This window comes from Chaetura pelagica, unplaced genomic scaffold, assembly GCF_000747805.2.
Source record: "Chaetura pelagica isolate M959 unplaced genomic scaffold, ChaPel_1.0 scaffold2, whole genome shotgun sequence".
NCBI lineage: Eukaryota > Metazoa > Chordata > Aves > Apodiformes > Apodidae > Chaetura > Chaetura pelagica.
The window spans coordinates 5,530,658-5,551,943 of NW_009952796.1; the positions used below are offsets into that span (position 1 = coordinate 5,530,658).

Genomic DNA, 21,286 nt, shown 5'->3' on the forward strand with positions numbered 1-21,286 from the left:
CTTTGCCCACAGTAACCCCAGGCAGCGCTACAGGCTGGGGGAAGAGTGGCTGGAGCAGCCCAGCAGAGGGACCTGGGAGTGATGGTTGGCAACCAGTTGAACATGAGCCAGCAGTGTGCCCAGGTGGCCTGGAAGGCCAATGGCATCCTGGCTTGTATCAGGAATAGTGTGGCCAGCAGGAGTAGGGATATAATTCTCCCCTGTACTCAGCTCTGGTGAGGCCTCACCTCGAGTACTGTGTCCAGTTCTGGACCCCTCATTTCAAGAGGGATACTGAGGTGCTGGAGCAGGTCCAGAGGAGAGCAACAAGGCTGGTGAAGGGACTAGAGGGAAAGTCTGATGAGAGGCTGAAGGAGCTGGGGTTGTTTAGCCTGGAGAAGAGGAGACTCAGGAGGGACCTTCTCACTCTCTACAACTACCTGAAGGGAGGTTGTAGTCAAATGGGGGCTGAGCTCTTCTCCCAAGCAACTAATGACAGGATGAGAGGGCTATGCCAGGGGAGGCAGGTTTAGGTTGGATATTAGGAAGCATTTCCTCATGGAGAAAGTGATTAGACATTGGAATGGACTGCCCAGGAAGTGGTGGGGTCACCATCCCTGGAGGTGTTTAAGGAAAGACTGGATGTAGCACTTAGTGCCAGTCTAGCTGATGTGGTGGTGGTAGGTCACAGGCTGGACTTGATCTTAAAGGACTTTTCAAGCCTTGGTAACTCTGGGAAAAGTAAAAAGGAAGCATATCATTCATGTCATGAGTATTAGAAGCACAAGAAAGCAGAACATACCATAAACACACTACTTATTAGGAGAGGAGAGGGTGATACTAGACTGGTTGTCCTTATGGGAAATGTCCAGATGCAGACAGGAAATAAAAATAGAAAGGAATTATTTCTTATCAGGGAGCCAAATTCTCTGAACATACCACTCGAGCACATCCAACATTATAGAGAGCACATGATGCCTGGCTTGCAAGGAATGTGGCCTGTCATTTAGAAAACAGAAGGCTGAAAAGACCTGCATTCTCCATAAATCACAAAAGAAACGTAGTGAAATATTTATTTTATGAAGGAAGGACAACTTCTCCCCTCCCCAGTCTTTCATGGGTTTTTATTGTCTGGTTGGTTGTTTTGTGTACGTTCGGGTATTCTTGAAAGACCATGCTGAATTTCCCAGTATCTTATGTCCATCTTCTGGCACAAGAAAATTCTGCACTGTATCCAGTTGTTTTCTTAACTTTTGATACTGATGTTTTTGATAAAAAATTGCATCAATTTCAATCACACTGTCCACGGCACGCCAACAGTTAGAAAAGAGCTCAACACTGGGATACTTTTCAAGTCTAGGGGAAAAAGAGAATACTGAGATCATGTCTCTGATGCATGCAAGACATTCAAGATTAGATGAGGAAACATTCTTACTTTTAAAGATGCATGTGTCTTATGACCCATTCAAAAACTAGATGAGAACGGTTTAAGAGCCTCTAATTCGACCTTTTCTAGCCAGAATTCAGTTCCATATGGACATAGTAAAATTACATATTTATATATTTAAACAGTGATGCTTTTCTAAGAACAGTTCAGCTTATAGTTGACAATGTAGACCAAAAGAACCACATCTGGCTCAGTAACACGTATGAGCTGCAAAGATAATAAAATTAGGCAAAAGTTTCAGGTGTTTGATGGTTCTATTAAAAGGATGCCAGAGGTAAGTAAGAAGGTTCCCTCATCTAAAAAGAGAACAATGCAAGAACCTACTGGATTTCTTTATTTTTAGCGTATTTTTGCACTTAATTATATTAAAGTTCAAACCTAAAAACATTTGGTACTGTTCACAAAGTACAGAACAAACAGTAGTGGTTTTTTTCTACAATGCATAACAGTATTACAGAAAATTTCTGTAAAAATTCTGAACCTGAAACAATTTCTTGCTACATTTGAATTTGGATCAATCACAGGCATGATAAACCGTGACAGGATCTAGATACTGATTTGGAATCAGTTATGTGGCTTGCAGAGTTTTTGCAAAAAAATAACTTTATTTCAGTCATGTGTCAGACAGATTGAAAAATCGTTTAGATCCTATTAAAAATTGATACCTTGAGTATAAGCTAATATGTTCCAATTGCAACAAAGGTAGAACCAGAGAGTGATTGAGCAGTAGCACAGCAATCAGAAGGCTTAGTTACACAGGACCGACCATGTTAGGATGTTCTTATCCAAAGTGTTCTCACTTTGCCCTGCTATAGTCCTTCCACAGGTCTAAGCTTTTATAAAGCTCTGCTTTCATGTTATTTTATTTAGCATTACAAGAATAAAATACCTACTCATTTTAGAACTATTTGGTATTCAAGAAACACAATGCACAAGTGCAAATAAAATGACCTTGAGCAGAATTGCAAGCTTTTCTTTAACAAATGTTACACTATTTTTAGCTCTATTTCTCAGGATGGATAATATTTCTTTTTAACTAGAAATACTACAGATGTCTAGTTCTCAAATATTTCATGCTCCATTTAAAATAAAATAATTTTCTTAATAGCAGGGGATTATACTTAACCATAAAAAGATACCAGATAATTCACATCCTTTAAAAAATTACAAACATAAACAATTTCCAGTTCACCTATTCAATCAATACACAATAAGCCTTCTGCCTTTATTTCACACAAAACCTATATAAGAAAATTTTAATGTCCCAGCTCTATAATTTTAACATCCAGGTACCAATATGAAGGTTAAATACTCCCCCTTCCTGTCAACAGTTTCCCCCACCCATCACTTTGTTTACCAGACTGCAGCAGTAAGGTGGAAAAATGAAGCTATCACGATCAGAAACAAATTAAACCATCACAGTGTGCTAGTCTTTTTCCAGGGTTCAGTAACTGCAAGTTACTAGATGAAGGGGAGGATCAATTTCATTCTTTCTCTTAGTAAAAAGTTCTGCACTCTAAAGTGATTACTTTTTATTTTAAAGAAAAGCATGGAGACAGGAGCTTTAGCAAAGAATCTCTTGGTCTGCTCTTCAATGACCATTTGCTTGTTTAATATTTGAATATAGTATATAACAGCTATTAGACACCATTAAGTCTCAAAAAAAAATATTCACTTTTAAAAAAATAAAATGCATACCTGAAATCCACTAACCTCAAATGGTTACACCAAATTGAAATTCAAGCTGTTAACTCATTACTATCTTTCACAGATCTAATGAAAAACAAGGTTTAGTTTTCTACCTAGGAAAATGCTAAGTGTAACATACAGACTGTTACTAGAACCCAAGTCAGTATTTCTCTATTATACATGCAGTATATATGATTAAATTCAACACAGCAAGAGCAAAGTGAATCAGAAAAGTGTTGCTTATTGTATATCTTATTCTTAGAACTTATACTTCCCTGCAGTACTTATAACAGGAGACAGGTCTTCAGTGATCTCAGTATTTATACATTAACTTCAGAGTCCACAGTTTTCTGCAATACACATCCATTAGGCTGCAGGAACTGACCACAAGATGCTAGAAGATTTTATTAATTCTCTGCACCAGAATCCTTTTGGTCAGATTGGAAATGCCTTTTTTTTTTTTTTTTTTTACATATAGATTACTTTAGCACTAATGCGAAGAAATAAACTGTCTACTGACACGTTGCAAGAGAAAAGGAAAAGGATCTTCTTCTATTTGTCATGTCATTAGGCTTTCAAAAGCATCCTACAGAGTTTACTTGCCTATCTACAAATTTTCCTTTTCCTGCTATGCTGTACTGGTTAACAGTTCCATTATACTTAAACGTTTTTTTTTTTTTTTTTTACATATAGATTACTTTAGCACTAATGCGAAGAAATAAACTGTCTACTGACACGTTGCAAGAGAAAAGGAAAAGGATCTTCTTCTATTTGTCATGTCATTAGGCTTTCAAAAGCATCCTACAGAGTTTACTTGCCTATCTACAAATTTTCCTTTTCCTGCTATGCTGTACTGGTTAACAGTTCCATTATACTTACATTATTAACCTGCATCTTCCCAGCATGAGAGCTCATCAGGGGATGCAGGAGAATGAGCCAAGGAATCCATCTCTAGCTTCAAATGCTACTGCCAAGATGTACAGCTGCTCAAAGAGCTGTCTGCTAACTTATTAGGACAGTGGGTTGGGGAACTAAAGTGACAATCTAAATATTAACTAAGAAAAATAAATAGTTTTTCTATTCCCAAGTAAACTCACCAAGCTAAGTATATGAAATTATATGCAGAAAACTGAAAATTAATTCAAGGGAACAGTTAAGCTAAACAGTGCTTACCAAATCTTAGGAAACAAAGTGTACAAGCTCTCTTCCTAAAATGTAAAGCCTGACAAATAGCTGGACAAGTATATGAGTTCTTCCCTAGACAAAAACGTAAGGCTCTGATAGTTAAAGCCAACAATTACTCTGCTTAAGTCCACATACAGCAATACCATATAAAGCCAGTCAGGGTGGTTGTTTTTTATTTGGGGTAGAAAAGTGGGGAGAGATCTGGCAGTCAAAAGGCTCACACAAAAAAAAAATATAGAGTAGTAATGAATAGTAAGATTATTCTTATGGTAGAACATGGTTTCTTCCTCCAGTGATGAGATAATACACAAAACTAAAAAACCATAGCAAACTGACCCCTACCAGACACCATTCTTGTGCCCAAATGGAATGTGTTCATTCTGTCGCATTGGAAGTTCTTGAGCTCAGTGCACAGTGTCACAAAAGCACAGTCTGCTGACCTGAGTCTTTATTATTTATGCTGGCCTCTCCCCCAAAAAGTGAATGCTTGGTTTTCCTCCCTCAAGAACCAAAAAGGATAAACTTAGTCACTCACACAGAAAACAGCATGACTGCAGCCATAGAAAAGATGATTTAAATATACTGACAAGAGCAAGGAAAAAGCTGTGATTGCCAATTCTCAACCCTTAGGATTTTTGCCAGTAATGTAACAATGAGGTTTCTTGAAAAACTGTGTCCTGCTACTGCTTTTTCTGATGATTCAGGGCTTTTTTTTTGGCTGATATGATCTCAGTTTACAGAAATGTAATAACATGTTCCTAAATGTGTAGTCTTTGTGGGGCAGAAAGGAATGGAAATATGCTGATTTATAAAACGCCTGTGTAGGATTTTCAAACCACAGGGCACAAAGCTAGAAAGAAAATCCAAACATTTGTAATACTCATATCTTAAAATACATCTTTTCAAACAACAGCTGAATGCCGGTTGAGATAACGAGTTATGTCTCTGCAGTGGTGTTTCGCAAGATGGCTTTCCCTGCTTGTTAGTGAACCCCAACTGGCACATCAGTGAAAATGTGCAACTTTAAAAAAAAATAATAATCCTAGGTACTGTACCACTACTGTCTAGCAAGTAAAAGAAGACAAACTGCAACAATCTCAAGGGAACACCTTAGAAATTGGGAAAGAGAACCTGATAACTTGATGGAAATACTTTATTAAATGCCTTCCTTACTCAGCTTTAAGATAAGCTTTTCAATTAAGCAACCTGAAAGTAGCAAAAGTGGTATTTCCCAAGTTTCTTCTAGAATTTCCTAGATTTTTCATCCTATAAAGAATCATTACTTTTTTTTCAAGAAATGTTTTCAACAGGTTTTGAAAGGGAAAAAAAAAAAAAAAAAGAAGAGCTACACAATGGCTGGCTTTTTATTACAATGCACTTGCACTGGGGGGGATCAGGTGAAATCTGTCATTTTTATACTGGTAAAATAAAGACTTATATTTAGACTCAACAGAACCATTAAATAATTCAGTTTACACTTCCTCCATGCACTCATCATCCATATCCTTGTTTTCTTTTATCCTGCTATACAGGGTGTTCTCTTAGACATAGCATTTTTGGTAAATTGTCCAGATATTGTTCCTGAAAAGACTCCATTTTTACAATCAAATCAATTTTTCCACTGATTCTTCAAATGTATTTCTCAACAATATTAATTACTTTACTTCTACTAAAAGGTTATGTGGATTCTAGGCAGTAATTCAAATAGATTACGTTTCCTCAATGCAGATTCAATACAGTGACATGGCAAGCCAAAGGTTTTGCCACAGTGAAGCTAATACTACTACCTGAATAGCAATTTTACACAACAGTAAACAGGAGCAGATTCCTACCACAATCTTTCATCCATATCAAGACAGACTTTTAACAAAAAACAGTTTCTCAGTTTGACTACTTTTTGCCAAAGTTAGTGGAAAACAAGCTATACAGCACAACCTGGGAACAAACCACTTTGTTAAGCAACAGGATACACTGTAAATGAACAAAGCTGACAGCCATAAAATCAATACTTTTACTGAATAGGATCATGACAAATTTAAAAGTTCAGATCTTTTAACTTAAAGGTCTTCAAAACCGGGACCGGCCAGCCCAATACATTACTTCTTTCCTACAAATAGTCTATTTTTGATGGTTTGTTGTTTTTCTTGCTACAACTCCATGAATCTGAGCCCAGTCATACTGTGGAAAACATTTTAAGTGGGCATGAAAAACAACACCATCTTCAGCAACTAGGCTGACAGTTGTTGATTTCCTCTGAGAAATCACTTAACATGTATTTCCTGTCTTCTATACACATTTTAACAAAAATTGACCTTATGTTATTTCTTAAGCTTTCGACACATGGCAGAAATCAAAGCTTTCAGTCTGGATTCCCTGGGAAATCCGAGTGCCCAAACACACACTGAAATGGAATCCATCATTACATTGCCATCACTGTGTATCACGTATCTCATTTTACTTTCAGATAAAGAAGGCCCAACTCCTCCTTGAATAGGGAGGTAGTAGCATTTTCACTTTACCTATTTCATATAAAGGCTGCCTCTGATGTAGAGAACTGTATAAAGGGAACATGACTGATCAACACTGAGTGGACATTAACATGAATCAATCAAGGAAAATGTGGGTCCACAGGAGAAATGAGACAGGTTACCTAGCAGCAAAGGACACAGAAAAGGTGACATGTATTTGCCTTGGTCTCTGCTAGCAAGTTTTGTTCTCAGACTTCCCAGGTCTGCATGAGTGCTAGAGTACTACCACCTGCAGTAGAAGAAAATTAAATTTGGGGTTCTAGCAAGATAAGTCAGATACAGAAAGTCTATTGAATTGAATAGTATGTACCCAACAAGGCTGGAGGTAGCTAGGTGGTGACATCATGAGGCCACTGTAACATCTTTACAAGGTGATCAAGACAAGTTGCTGACAGTCTAACTGATAAGCCAGTCTAACTGGTGAACTTCTCAGGGGTCAATACCAGCTTTGATATTGTTTAGTGTCCTCACTAATGACCAGGAAAATGGGGTGGAATGCAACTTCAGGAGTCTCAGCAGACTGTAGAAACCAGTTGACAGAAACCTAAAGAAATTAGAGCAAAAACTTGCACCTGAGTAAAAATGACCATCATGCCATAAAGGTGATTATTAATCTCTATTCAGACCATATCTGGCATAACGTTTTGGGCTCCTCAGTAGAAAGAAAGTCTTTGTCAAAATTGGAGCAACTAAAACACAAAACATTAAATGGGCTACAGAAAAAGATGCTTAAGGAGAGGCTGAGACCGCTGTTTGTTTAGTCTTAAGGTAAGGCAGGAACACAACTGCCATTCTCAACTACTCAATAGTGCATTACAGAGAATACAGAGTTAGAATCCTCTCAGAAGTGCACAAGATAATGATGACAGGCAATGATCAAAAGGTGCAGAAAAGGAGCTGTTGTGCCTTGGGCCTGACACGACAACAAAAACCAGCCCCATGACCACTCACACTCAACTTTCCCCACACACACTCCAGGATGTGGACGACAAAGGCCAATTAGATTCTGCTCATGGGTCAAGACAAAGGACAAGGAGGGATCTTCACCGATTAAGGTCACAGGCAAAACAGACTCAACTTGGGGAAAAATAATAATTTAATTTCACACTAATCAAACACACACAGGACACAGACAACACAAAGAGCAGTACTTACATGTGTTACCCCCACCTCTCCCTTCTTCCTGGACCCAAATTACTTTGTTCCCAGTTTCTCTCCCTCCTTCCCCCCAGCGGCACAGGGGGACAGGGGATGGGGCTTAGAGTCAGTTCACAGGCTGGGGGTTCCTGCTGCTCCTTCCTCCTCAGGAAGAAGAGGAATTCCTTATAGTCCTGCCCTGCTTCCCCATGGGGTCCCTCCCATGGGAGAGAGTCCTCCACGAACCTCTCCTTCCCACGAGGTCCGGAGCTGCTCCAGCCTGGGCTTCCCACAGAGTCACAAGCTGAACAGTCACCTCCGCTGGCACTAGACTCCTCTGGGCAGTTACTGCCCCCAGAGGGGCTGTGACATCTCCATCCTTGGAGACCTCAAAATTCAAGTGAACAAGGCCCCAAGCAATCCAACTTAATTTAGAGGATGGCCCCTTCTGAGCTCTGGGACTCTGAGAACTCTCAGTCTAAGTCATTCTATAGTTCTAGAAGAAATAAAATGTATTTGTGAAGGTCCCACTGATCTGCAGACATATTGTCAGTACATTATTTAGGGCAGTTACTGCCCTAGCACTCATTTTATTGGAATGTTCCTCCCAAAAATAACATGATGCATTTCACACTTGAAGTTTCAACCAGCCTCTTTCTGCACCCTATAAATAAAGATCATAAACACTAGTAGTTCTAATGCTCAGTGTCTAAAAGTAAAATGTTTAAATAAACTATGTAGTATTTATATCACTGACCTGTACTACTAAAAAATTTCTTAGTATTTTAAATTGCATTTTACCAAGCTATTTTAGATTGTTATTACTAGGGGAGTAATTCACTTAATTTGATTGTGAGAGGGAAACAAAACACTACAGTTCTTAACGATGGACAGAACAAGTGAGAGCAAAACAAAAGCTATTAAGGATTTAGTAAGGAAGGATCCAAGAGAAAGCAGACTTCTCAGCATCTTTCTTTCTAGATCAAACTAACCAAGTTTTCAGTCTTTACCAATCTGTAGCTCTTCCTAAGCTTCTCACAGTTCTTCCTACTATTAAGAAAAACAAAATACCTCGTGAAACTAGTAAAGGCATAATTAAGTGAGACAGATAAATTTGAGCATGTTACTTCAATCAATACGCTGCCCAGAGTAAAGTGGAAGGATTACTCCAAACATCTTATATGCGGTATTTACATAATCCAGATGTGGCCACCTCAACCCACTTTTTAAAGCACCCTGCAGATGCACAGACAGGAATAAAAATCAGTAATCACTGGAGTATGGCAGGAAAAGTAAAATAGTTTTTAAAAAAGCAGGTCATAAATTGTTTACCATGTACAGGAAAAGGAAGAAGAAAAAAGCTTTAAGAATAAAATCTGGTCAAATATTGGAATAAATTACTTAGAATTGTAGCAATGCTCCAGGACAGTTAGCAATGGAGTTGCTAGAATCCCCTTTCATTTGAGATTCTTTTCCAGAAAAGATGATAAGACCATCCACCACCTGTCAAGGCTGATCACAGTATTACCTCCTTCTTCCAAGAGAATACTAATTGATTAGATCAGGCCAGCTTTCCTGTATACTAGAGCTCTTCACATCTCACCCTTACTTCTGTGCACTTACTTCTGCCCTCATGCAATGCTTTCCCTTTCCATGTCTACTGTGCTACCTGCTGCAATCACCCCAACTCTTTGACCTCCTGTCTCCCTCCCTCCTGTACTCCATGCCTTCTTGTCCCAACAATTGCCCTTGCTTCCCTCACTCCACAGTCCTTGGTCAACACAATTGACTCCTCAAATCCCATAATCCCAGACAGGCACCATTCTTAATCTTCCATGTGAGGCCACCTCTCCCCAGTAACCAACTCCTATTCCTCAGCAGTGTCACTACTTCCCAATCTCACTTGCCTCCATCATATTGCACAATACCCCGGCTACCAACTCTCATCAGGTGAGCTGCCCCTACACTGCTCTTCTGAACTGGCAAGAGGCCTTAGAGGCACAGATCACATGGACACTTGCACCTCATTTGCCTGGAGAATGTATTCACTAGAGAGATGCCTCTAACCAATTTAGAAACATTGGACAAGAAATGGCCATTTGAAAAAACAGTATTCTTTCTCCTGTATGCCTCGAACACTCACTTAAATTTGGACTGCCAGAAAAAGACTAGTAAAAATAAATAGTCTGTGTTTTCATACAGAAGTAGCTCATAGGGTACCTAATTTATTATGAGTGAATACCTTAAAATTAGAGAGTATTCTACCCAAATTATTTAATTTCTAACCAATGATGCTACATGACACTAAACATTATAGATGTGCTTATGACCATGACAATGATTCTTCATAAAGACTATTAGTACAGTCAACAAAGAGATGCAGGCTGCTAGGCAAAAAGCCTTGCTTCTTGCATGCATACTCCTATCAAAGCACTTAAGAGATTTCAGAAATTAATCAATCAATCTTAACAAGTCTGTCTACAAAAGACTTCAAATATAACCACACCTCTTGACAATCTTGTCCTTATTTCTGACAGCTCCAGGACAGGACAAAGTTCAAGCAACTCTAAACAAGTGAGTTCTTAAGTAACCCAGGACCAGTCACAGTGTAGTAAGCAAACACTGATCTGTAAAAATTACTCCAGCTACAGCAGTTTCCTTGTACAAGAAGATGTAACGAGCATTCTTGTGTTATGTATTCAGTACAGAGATTTATGATAATCTGTAAAACAAAGGAATACTAAGTTTCCATTTAACAACTATCTACAGTATAGCTCTACTTCCCCATGGCTTTCCACATACAAATTCCACGACAATTCAAGGACGGATTATCATCATCAGGTTGATGCAATCAGAAGCATTCTGCTTCCACTTCAATTACAGTTTATTTACATTTTGGCTTTGAACACCATCAAAGTTATCACCTATATTAAAATATGAATTCAACTGCCATGCCAAAATACTGCATTTACTCACTGAATGGCACATTTTTCTTTCCCTCTTCTCTTCTTTGATCCAAATCATTTTTTGGCAAGTCTAACTTAGTCTTATTTTTAATAACTCTGATTTCCTTCCCACACCATTTAATCTCAAAATATGTCTTGAAGTCGTTACTCACACAGGTATTTCAGAAGCCCTTCTTCCAAGTTTGGCTTCAAGTCAGTCAAGATTTTTTTCTAACTTGAAGTCCTGATTCCACCCCAGACACAAATGATTTCTCACTTCTTCCAGCAGTTTTTACTAACTTACTTCCCTTAAGACAGTTGAGGCTTGTCTTTTTAAAATCTAGTCCCTTAGGTATAAACACACGTTCATACACTCCTGTGTCAAATGCAGCATAAATTAACATATAATCATTCAGACCTGTGATCACTTTTCCTCAGAATATCCTTCATATAGTGTTATTTGACAACAAACAGTAAAACGATTGCATTTCCCAAAGGCTAAAGTTTGGCTTAAATCAGTTAATGATTTTGATGATGAGGTAGCAAAGGTGATTTTATCTAAACATTCTACCACTGTTTTCTTGTAGCCATGCTTGATTTTAAAAAAAAAATCCTTTATCAGGAGCTGGTGGAGGAATGCAGATTATTCCATCCTGTAATATATGTGGTGCTGTAATTCCAACAGGAGGTTAATTTTATACTAATGAGACTAAAAGCAAAAGGCTTCAAGTCTTACACTCTTCCTCTCCAAACTAATAGCCAAAGAACATCACAAGCTAAAACACAAAAATCAATGCTAGAATTCATTGCTTAAGTATTCTGAATCTCAGTGCTTCACTTTTAACTTAGAACACCAACAGATAATTGCAATAACTAATCCAATCTAGTTCAGTATTAACATTAATATTCGTGCATTCATTAAATTTAATGTTCTGCCCTAGAGAAAAGGATGATCTATATGTACCACAAAACATCGAGTATAAGCTATCTGAATTACTCCCAATGTTAGCTACTTTATGCATCTCTCACAATAAGAATTTGGCAGCTAGAGTGAAATGGCAGTAAGCACACAGCCCTTGAACAGATGTGTATTAATGGAGCAGTGTGCTCTAAACACTTGTTTGGAGGGTTTTTATGCATGCACAGTAACTAGTATAAAAGGACATTTGAATTGTCATCTCAATTAGTAAAGCAAAAACTATTTTCAACATATCTTGCCTCTCTTAAATAGGTTTATTATAATTGTGTATTTTATATATTATAATATATAATATTTATTATTACTTATTGAAAAAATAGCTAGTTAGTGAAAAAATATCAAAGAGCAGGCTCACTCTAGAGCAGAAAACACATACACAGGAATTTCTACAAACAAATTCCTAGAATATGATCAGAGTTTTCACAAGTTATAAAATTGATCAACACCTTTATCATAACATAACAGTTTTTCCAGACAGTAACTCATCCAGTCTTTTGGCAATGTAATTATTATCTAAGATTGCAATTGTTTATTTCCCTCATTTTAGGATGTTTTATTTGTTAGCTTCTTAAATATCATAATTGAGATCCACCTTCACACCAGAAAACCAACTACCATGCTAAACAGTGAGAAACTGTTTGTCTGCCCTGGTTTCTCGGTCTTGATTCTCAGATAATTCAGCTGTCTCCCCAGTCATTCTCTCTGCTTTGCAAATGCTCATATTTTGAAATAAAACCTGAATTTTATGACAGCAGCAAAATGAGATTGTCTTTCACAAGAGTCTTTTAAATTTAAAACCTTCCCAGACAGGAAAATTCATACCTTTCTTAAGCATATCTGCATGAACAAGTACTTATTCAACTAATCTAAACCTCTGCATGTGAATTACTATTTGTATTTAGGCACAAGATATTATTTCAGAGTGGGCTAAATCCAAAGACAACATTACTTCAAAGAGAAAAGCCTATGGATTTTTACATTTTCATATATTACACTGTGTACATCATGCATTCTACTAAAAATTTCTATTGTATACACCTTTCACACACAATTATATTACCAGCACTACCTGGAAAGTCCCTAAAATTCTGACAATACTTTATTTTTTCCTCTTAGTGCAGGGAGGAAAGTAGTTACTGGCTTCCTTTACTAGAAAAACAGGAAAATATTTTCAAAACAGCAATAAGAACAAAAAAACCCCAAACTGCTCTATTAAGAGCACACTTACTAGATTGCTATCAAAGTCAGAAGATATGTTTAGACACTTTTTTGTAATATTACTTATAAACATACATCAGTTATCCTATCTCCCCCTCTTTAAGGGACTGTAACTCACTACAATTCATTTCACGTTTTAAGCCCAGCATTTAAACTGAAAGTAGTCCACAGGTTACTACTACTTTGTACTTAATTTTTCTGCTAATCTTCTCCTAAGTTACTTCAGTGAATCATTAGGTATGCAAATACTTAAACTGAAAGTGTAAATTCAGTCCAGGAAGAAGCAGTATAAACTGCTCACATAGAACAGCAGATCTAGCCAATTAAGACTTTTATTCTGTGGTTTTAATATTAACATTATTAAAAATACAGCAGAGGAATATTATAGCTAGAGACCTATACTAAAAAAAAAAATAAATCATTTGTAAGCTCCAAATGGAAAATATATTTAAAAGCATAATTATGTATTGACTGATTATTTGTGCTAGTAAAGTATTCAGTGAAGTATTTAGTAGTATTTAGTAGAATAACTATAATAAAAAGGTGAATTAAAGAAGAATTTTGCTCACACTGGAAAATTAAGACTCCTTGCTTGGGTTTGTGCAAACTGCAAGTGCCAGAAAGCTTTATCTGAAGAAGCATTTGCACTAATTCAGCTAATCCAGCAGTAATTATTGGAAAATGCTATTTTGAAGTATAAAAGCAAAACCCAGCTGGCATCCCATGGGCCTCTTCCATTTACAAGACAGTTGTTATGAAGCTAGAAATTTAATATGGTTTTCACAACCCCAGATCAACCATCCAACCCTTGTATTATCTTTCCTCTCCAGCTATAATTTCATTTTAGAAACCATCTTTTCCAGGTCATCTTGCGTTATTTTAATCTCCATTTTAATTTATTATGTCTCTCTCTGCAACAGTCATTTAAGTGCTAAGATCTCTTGTGCTTCATGAGACAGGTCAAAGTTCTGTGATTTACAGCATTTACTACTAGGCTGGGCTTTTCCAATGTCATGACACCCTTCTAACAGGTACATTCAGAAGTTTAATCTTTAAGCCACAGAGGGAGTGTCTTGCAACTTCACTCTTAACAGAAACCTTGGGAATCCTAAGTTCTAAGCAAGGCCTTCAGGTTCAGCTCATGAAGATTTAATGCAGTTTGGCTTTTTAAATAGATATTTTTTTAATGGGTTTTTCTTTCTTGGGTTGGTGGGTTGTTTTGTTTTAACACAAGCTATAGTCTTATCACACACTGTAGCACGCACATCACTTTGTTAACATCAGCTACATGCTTAACAGGACTCAATCACCTTCAGTTAACCACACCATAAAAGTACTCTTTTAGGTAAGCAAGACACGAGACAAGGGGCTTAACCCAACACTGCATTTTCAGCATACCTAAGCACTCATTTTCTAAATTATCAGCTGTGAACTTAAGGTAAGCAAGCAAAATCAGGAAGACTGAACTACCAACCATAAATATGCATTTTGCGGAGAAACACACAGAAAAGAGAAGGTTTTTTACCAGTTTTATGTCACATGTGAGCATATGCCACGATCACCATTCAGTTAGCTGGTTCCTGATATATCAATTTATGCACATTTCAATTGTTCAAATCTACTTTTTAAAAAGCATTTGATGAAATGTAACAGTAATATTTGGTTAATGGAACATGAACCAAAGTAAACACAATTTAGTTTACACTTCTGTATGCATAACATGCATACATGCATAACATTTCATAACATGAAACAGTAATTTTCCAGAAAACATCAATAAGCTTCAGAAAAATCACACTTAAAACATTTTTCCATTATGACCTTTTTTCTGTTCTACATCAGCTTGTTAGCTGTGGGCTTTTTTGTTTTGTTTTTAAAATGTAAAATCTTTAAAAGCAAAAAGGTAAACTGCTCATTCTCTCTCCTCCAACGCACAAAGACAACATTCACTGCCTCTATGAAAGTTCCTAGAGGCTCCAAGTTACTTGTTTTGGGAAAAAAAAGTTCCTGAGGCTATCAAGAAAGACTGTTGAGATAAAGCCTTTCAAGACTTACATCAGGGTTTCCCAGACACTATGTGTACCAATAAGTGCAGGTTAATCATATTTTGTTAGACTGCACACTACTTCTGAATCCATCTACCAGCATGCCAGTGAGATTAATGTAAGCATAAACCATTAGAAGCTCTTCTGCATCCTTACACAAGTTACTTCAGAAGCACTTCATGGCTATTTACAAAATTAAAATTAAGACAAATGGACTCATATAAAGCAAAAACAAGCAGGGGGGAGACTCAAGGTGCTGACTGCCAGTAGTGAGTAAACAAAGCAGAAAGCTACAGAAAGGCTGTTTTAGACTATAGGAGAAAAGAAGCCTTAGCAAACTGGCTAACTACCCCGTCAGCACAATCCACTGAATAATATGAAGTTCTGGTTTGGTTTAGAAACCAGTTACTTCAGCTTTTATTCCAGCAATCAAAGACTGCCAGTGGCTTAGGCAGACTAATCAAATCCAGGCCATGTTAAAAATTTCTCTTACAGTACTTGGTCAGGCCAGCAGCATCACCTGTACTCAAGGCAGAACACAAAGCTTATTTATATACATGGCAACATAGCTCCTGCCACTAGCAGGGACATTGAGCAGTTTTCTTTAACAACTATTATCTGTTAAATTAAGATGACTCACAGAGACATTCACAGGATCAAGAATTTTCAAAAAAACCCAAAAAAGCCAACAACCAACCAACATCCCCCCCAAAAAAAAACCCAACACAAAACCTAAAACCACACCAAACACAAGAAGCCTCAAATTTCAATAGCCACATTAAAAAAAATATCCAAATAAAATTAAAAAATAAAAATACAAGCACCAGCATGCAGTTTACCTCTTCCTGCCTAACAGTGGTCAGAAAAGAAAATGAGCCTTCAAAGCAACTGGAAAAGTCTGGGCAAATACTATTCGCAATTCCTTGTGAAACACAGCATATAGTGAAACCCACCATGAGCACCAGTGTGTCCTTCACCTCAACAGCTAAGGAAAAGTTAAGAAGGCCTTCACAGGAGTGAAGCAGCATCCTGAACTACCCAGAACTACTGTCACATCAGGTAAAGATGTTCGTATTATGGAGCAGACTCATAAAAATCACAGTCTTCTATATAGCAGCATAAGCCCAATGGGGAATACCTTCATACAAAGATTAAAGAAAATTGTATAAAAACAGATCTATAAAACCAACTTTCTTCAACTTCATTAAGGAATTAACATTCATGTTGTAAGATCTAGAAATGTAAACACTGGCTAGGCCAAATAATTCAAACAGTATCTTTACTGCCAATTCAGCAAGAACTTCCTAACAAGAGGCAAGTCTACTCTCAAGCATGAAAAATATGCTTATAGAAATCTGGATTCCCAGTTAGCTGTGGAGTGCAAGATTCAGCACTTTACAACCTTTTCTGTGACAAATCTACTTTTGAGCAGCCTGTCACAAAATAGTGCATGTGAAAAAAAAAAAAAATGTAACTTCTAGTGGCCATTTAGGAATTGTTTGTAATAATCTGGCTCAGGTAACACAGGTACATACAAGACCATATGCAATGTGCCATCTTGCTACAATGAAAGACAAGAGATCACACAGGAGTGATAGACACTATCTTTTTCATCATTACCCAACTCTGAAAAGAAAAAAACAGTAGAGGAAAAAAAAAAAGCACTGCACATAAAATATATGGTCTTGATATCAAAAACCTTACCATATAAATAATTAGTAAAATGGAGGTAGATGTAAAATCTAAAGGATAAAGTGACTTGAACTTGCTTTCAAAAAACAGCAGGCATGCAAACTAGGAAAATTCTTGGGAAGGCAGAAGGGCATCCAAAAAGACATGGAGATTACAGAGTTGAAGAGCAATCCACACAACACAGAGGGAAAAAACTGGGAATGTACAAACAACATCTTTCATAAATAAGAATGAGAAGAAGCAAAATTCCCCTAATAGTAACAGCAACTAGAAGAGAAAAAAAAACTAGAAGAGACTAGAAATATTGTGAAACCTCATAGAAGATCCTGAAAAAAAGTTAGACATATCAAGTTTATTTTATCCTTGCTTCTCAAGTCTGTATTTTAGAAGCATCCATGTGCAGAGGTAGCCCTTGAACGTTGCAGCTGACAGCACTCACTTCCAGGTAGAAGGTGCAAGCAGCCCATTGTGACACTTCATCGAGGAGGGACAGAACTGCACTATATGGACACGTCAGGACAAAGATCCAAGTCAGGGGCTTTGCTGGCCCCACTCAGCTTGCATGTACCTGATGGGGATGAACCCTGCAGAGAAACAGCAGAGACAGATGCTGGCTCTATGTAAAGTAAGGTCCACATCCAGCAGACCTACTAAATGTATTGCAGTGCTTACCAGGTGCTGGTTTTATCGCTTTCAAATCAGCAGGCTGCTGTTTTACAAGGCATGGAAAAAGAATCAGTCAAAGTAATCTGGCTCAGGTGTTCACAGACCATGGCTCCAGTCGCACATCTGAGAAACACCCAAGAAGCATGCATAATTTTTTTAGGATCTGTACTAATTTGCATTTACAGCACCAGCTGGTGACCCAAAACACTCTGCTATGTCATTCGAGCCTCTGCATCACAGCCCTCAAGATCTCTGGCAGTAAAAGAGCCAGGCACCCAGAATATCCCAAGATCCTTCAACATTCAAGACAACATTAAATGTAAGCAACCAATTGAGCAAGGATCTAAAGACTCACATTTATGTTAGTTGTTTAGAAAACAAAGTGTCTTCTCAAAAAAAACAAAAACAAAAAAAAACCACCCCACAACCTAAAAACACCCCACACACCCAAATCAGAATACCTCATCAACATGAGTGAGACACAGATATACATCCTTAGAAATGTTTACTGTTTTCTCTCACCCTTCTCCAATTGATTTTTATTTGGCTTATCTACCAAATTAACAGACCCCAAAATGCCATAGTCGCTATAAATATTCCTAGTAAATTATGAGTTGGCACCTGATTATGAGCCCCAGGATAACAAATTCCAGAAAGAGTACTCTATGATTAAAGCAGAATGTTTTATCTCCTTAGACACACCTTCCAAATGATACACTGAAGACTTTAAGGGCTGATGACAAATAAACAACTTCCCCCATAAAATATAGGGCAGTACTTGCATGATAACGGTCCTAATTGTGCGTTTTCCCTATGCTGATGGAGAGACTAAACTAAAGCGTACGGTTTTGAGGTAAAATAGCAGCACTAGTCCTAAAGATTTCAGAAAAAAATATTATAATTCCAAGTTTCAAACTTCCTCGAGGGGATGAAAGAAACCAGAAATCCTTCCTTTACCCTTCATAGGAGGCATTCACATTACTCTTCTGAGAGCCAGGAGATACTCCAAGCAGCACTACAGCTTATTCTTATGGCACTCACAAATAACAGGAGATTGGAAAATAAGAAAGGTAAGGATGAATACTTCACATTGTGTTACCTTATAATTTCTAGAACCCATTAGCCTTTTTCAATAATTTTCCTTAAAATTAAACAACCAATTCGTAAATAGTACAGAAACAGATGATTGGTTCCAACAATTTTTAATATAGTAAAACTGATAATTTCAGTTTTAGTATTATTTTACTTGAGTTTCAATTGCTCCAGATTATAAAGGTGTCTGGTGAAATTCATTCCACTGTGGTTACTAAAAGCATTTTTTTGTTTCAGGTGATAAGAAAATTCAAGTTTTTCCCATCAAACAGCCTGGATCTTTATCTGTTGCCTTAAAAAGTTCTAGGATATGGATGTTTCTCAAATTCCTGAGCAGGTACAGCTTCTGTTCACATGTAGCGCAACATCAGCTTTGCTCCCAAAATGCTCAAAACTCTTGCACTTGAGTTGTTCTAGAAACCTCAGAATGTCAGCACAAAAACATCTGCACATGCCTGACAACTGCAACTACGGAAATTTAGCACCTGTTCACCACCTTATTTGAGGTTACACGCTGCAGAATCATATATGCATTAGCTTCTCAGATGCCGCAGTCCCCTTTTAAGTCTAATTTTTAACTTCAGTTATCAATAATTTCAGATGTTTACCCACTACCCGCCACTATTGTCACACGAATAAGTAAAAACAAATGCTTGAGCAGTCAATTTTCCCAACGTCCCAAGAAATCAGGCCTCAATTCCCTCAAATCCTACAGCATTTGGATAAATTCTAACACCTTGGGACAACTGATAATCATATTGTAACAACTGACCACTGAAGGTTCAATTAACTCCTCGCTCTTCCTAAAACAAGTTGGAGCATTTTGTGCTTGTGGTATTTTGTGTTGGTTCTGAAGTCTGCAGTTGGCCCTCTAAAGCTCCAGTCATCTTCATGCTAGGTGCATAAATACCTATAAAGGATGAAAAGGAAATGCAGAACCTTCTCTTCTGCTTTTTGTTACAGATTGGTCTGAATTTGCCTACAAGGAAACAAACAAGAAAATTGTGTAGAAAAGTTTACATAGATGTTCTTTGTCCCAGAATTGGCTTGGAGATATCGATGCTCTACTTTTGTATATAAAACCATGTTTTTAGAAATACTGGCTAAAGTAGGCTTAGACAGACATAAAACTTGCATATATCAGAAATATCTGCAGTCACCAAGATTTATCCAAGCAAATTTATGTTTTTTGAAAGTTTTGACTCCAGCATAAATGGAGAAGTTACATTTTTAACCAATTTAATTAAAAAAAAACCAAAACCACAACAACATAGAAGGTACACAAGGTCTGTCTGCAGAATGCCAGTTCAAATTCCTGCTCTGTGCATGTCATTTGACTCAAAATGCAATCTGAAAGACAACAGATCTTCATTTTTCACATGCTGATTTTTAGCTTGAACCAGTGAATACATTGTCTGAGCCTATATGACCATAACAGAAAAATACATCTTGGATTTGAATAAAAAAAGTTCTATCTCCCTTAACTTTTGGAAGTACTTTAAATGCTTTTTGTTATCATAGTATCAGTTGTTATACCAAAGCAACCTCCAGTCTCAAAAACTATACAACTTTGGCAGGAAAAAAGCTGCCTTATAAAGCCCCACATTCTTGATTCTGAGGCAGTTTAAAATACCTTTCCATAATGTCCTATATTTTAAACAAAGAGTTGCACTCAGTTTCTGATGTGTCTGAGGCTTCTTTATGACCAGAAGCAAAAGCATTAACTTCTACTATTGACCACATTTCACATAGTTTTAAGCTCCATTTACTGAAATAGCACAATCCACTTATAACTTTTCCTAACAGCTAGGCTCAGCAGTCTGGGTGTGGCAGCACTCCGGACTGAAAGCTCCTTCCAGACCCCCTTGCACGTTGATAACAACTCAGCTAAGAACCCTTACTAAGAATTTCAATACACCAGCACTTTCTCTTAAGAGAAAGCCGTAGCAGTAAATTAATATGTACTGTAATGATTAGTATTGTAGTCGAGGTTTAGTTTACCTGATGCAGACTATAGTTAATTCACCTGAAATTACTTATATTTCATTAAAATCCCACCATTATGATTATAAAAATATTTCTTCCTGCTTAACACCTTTTGTTCACTTTGATTTCTCTGCACCAATGCTGAATCTCAACAGTCAGGAAACATTCTTTGCAAGATTTACAGGGCAATGCCAGCCAGAATTGCTTCCACCCTTCATCAATACTCAATTTTTGGTACTCCAGTAGTAAAACTCAAACCAAAGGATTTAATTATAGTAGCAAGTTGCTATAAACAGAATTTCACTACCAATTTGTTGTCACTACAGTTTTAGTAGGAATTCTGATTTATGGCAATATTTTTGTACCTTAATCTAGGTTATGGCATAATGTGTGTGTATATAAATATAATGTCTATGAAAACAATTATCAGAAAAAAAAAACATTTCTAGCACAATCATTCATTATAAAAAGCCAAACCAAACCCTGAACAGCCCTACGGTCAAGAAGTTCAGTTTCTGAGGACAAAAAAAAGCATGCGAAAAGAAGCTGCATTCAAATCACCTAACTACACTCCCAGTTTGGCTGCCAGCTGTCTGCAAAAATGCTGCAGAGAAACAAAATAGTTAAATACAAAGTTTGGCAACTTAATTTGATCTAGGAGGTAATTCTTAAGTTCACAACAGCTTTTAAGGAAAGAA

At 37.2% G+C, this 21,286-nt stretch overlaps 1 protein-coding gene across 1 annotated transcript in view; it reads left to right on the forward strand.

The window, feature by feature from the left end:
- The first annotated feature begins 1,628 nt into the window (after positions 1-1,628).
- Positions 1,629-21,286, forward strand: part of SRP9 (signal recognition particle 9kDa) — an 83,133-nt gene continuing 63,475 nt past the window's right edge. Inside the window, exon 1 of the mRNA XM_009994815.1 lies at positions 1,629-1,700. Within this exon, the coding sequence (XP_009993117.1) occupies positions 1,629-1,700 (72 nt within the window). The remainder of the gene's footprint in view (positions 1,701-21,286) is intronic.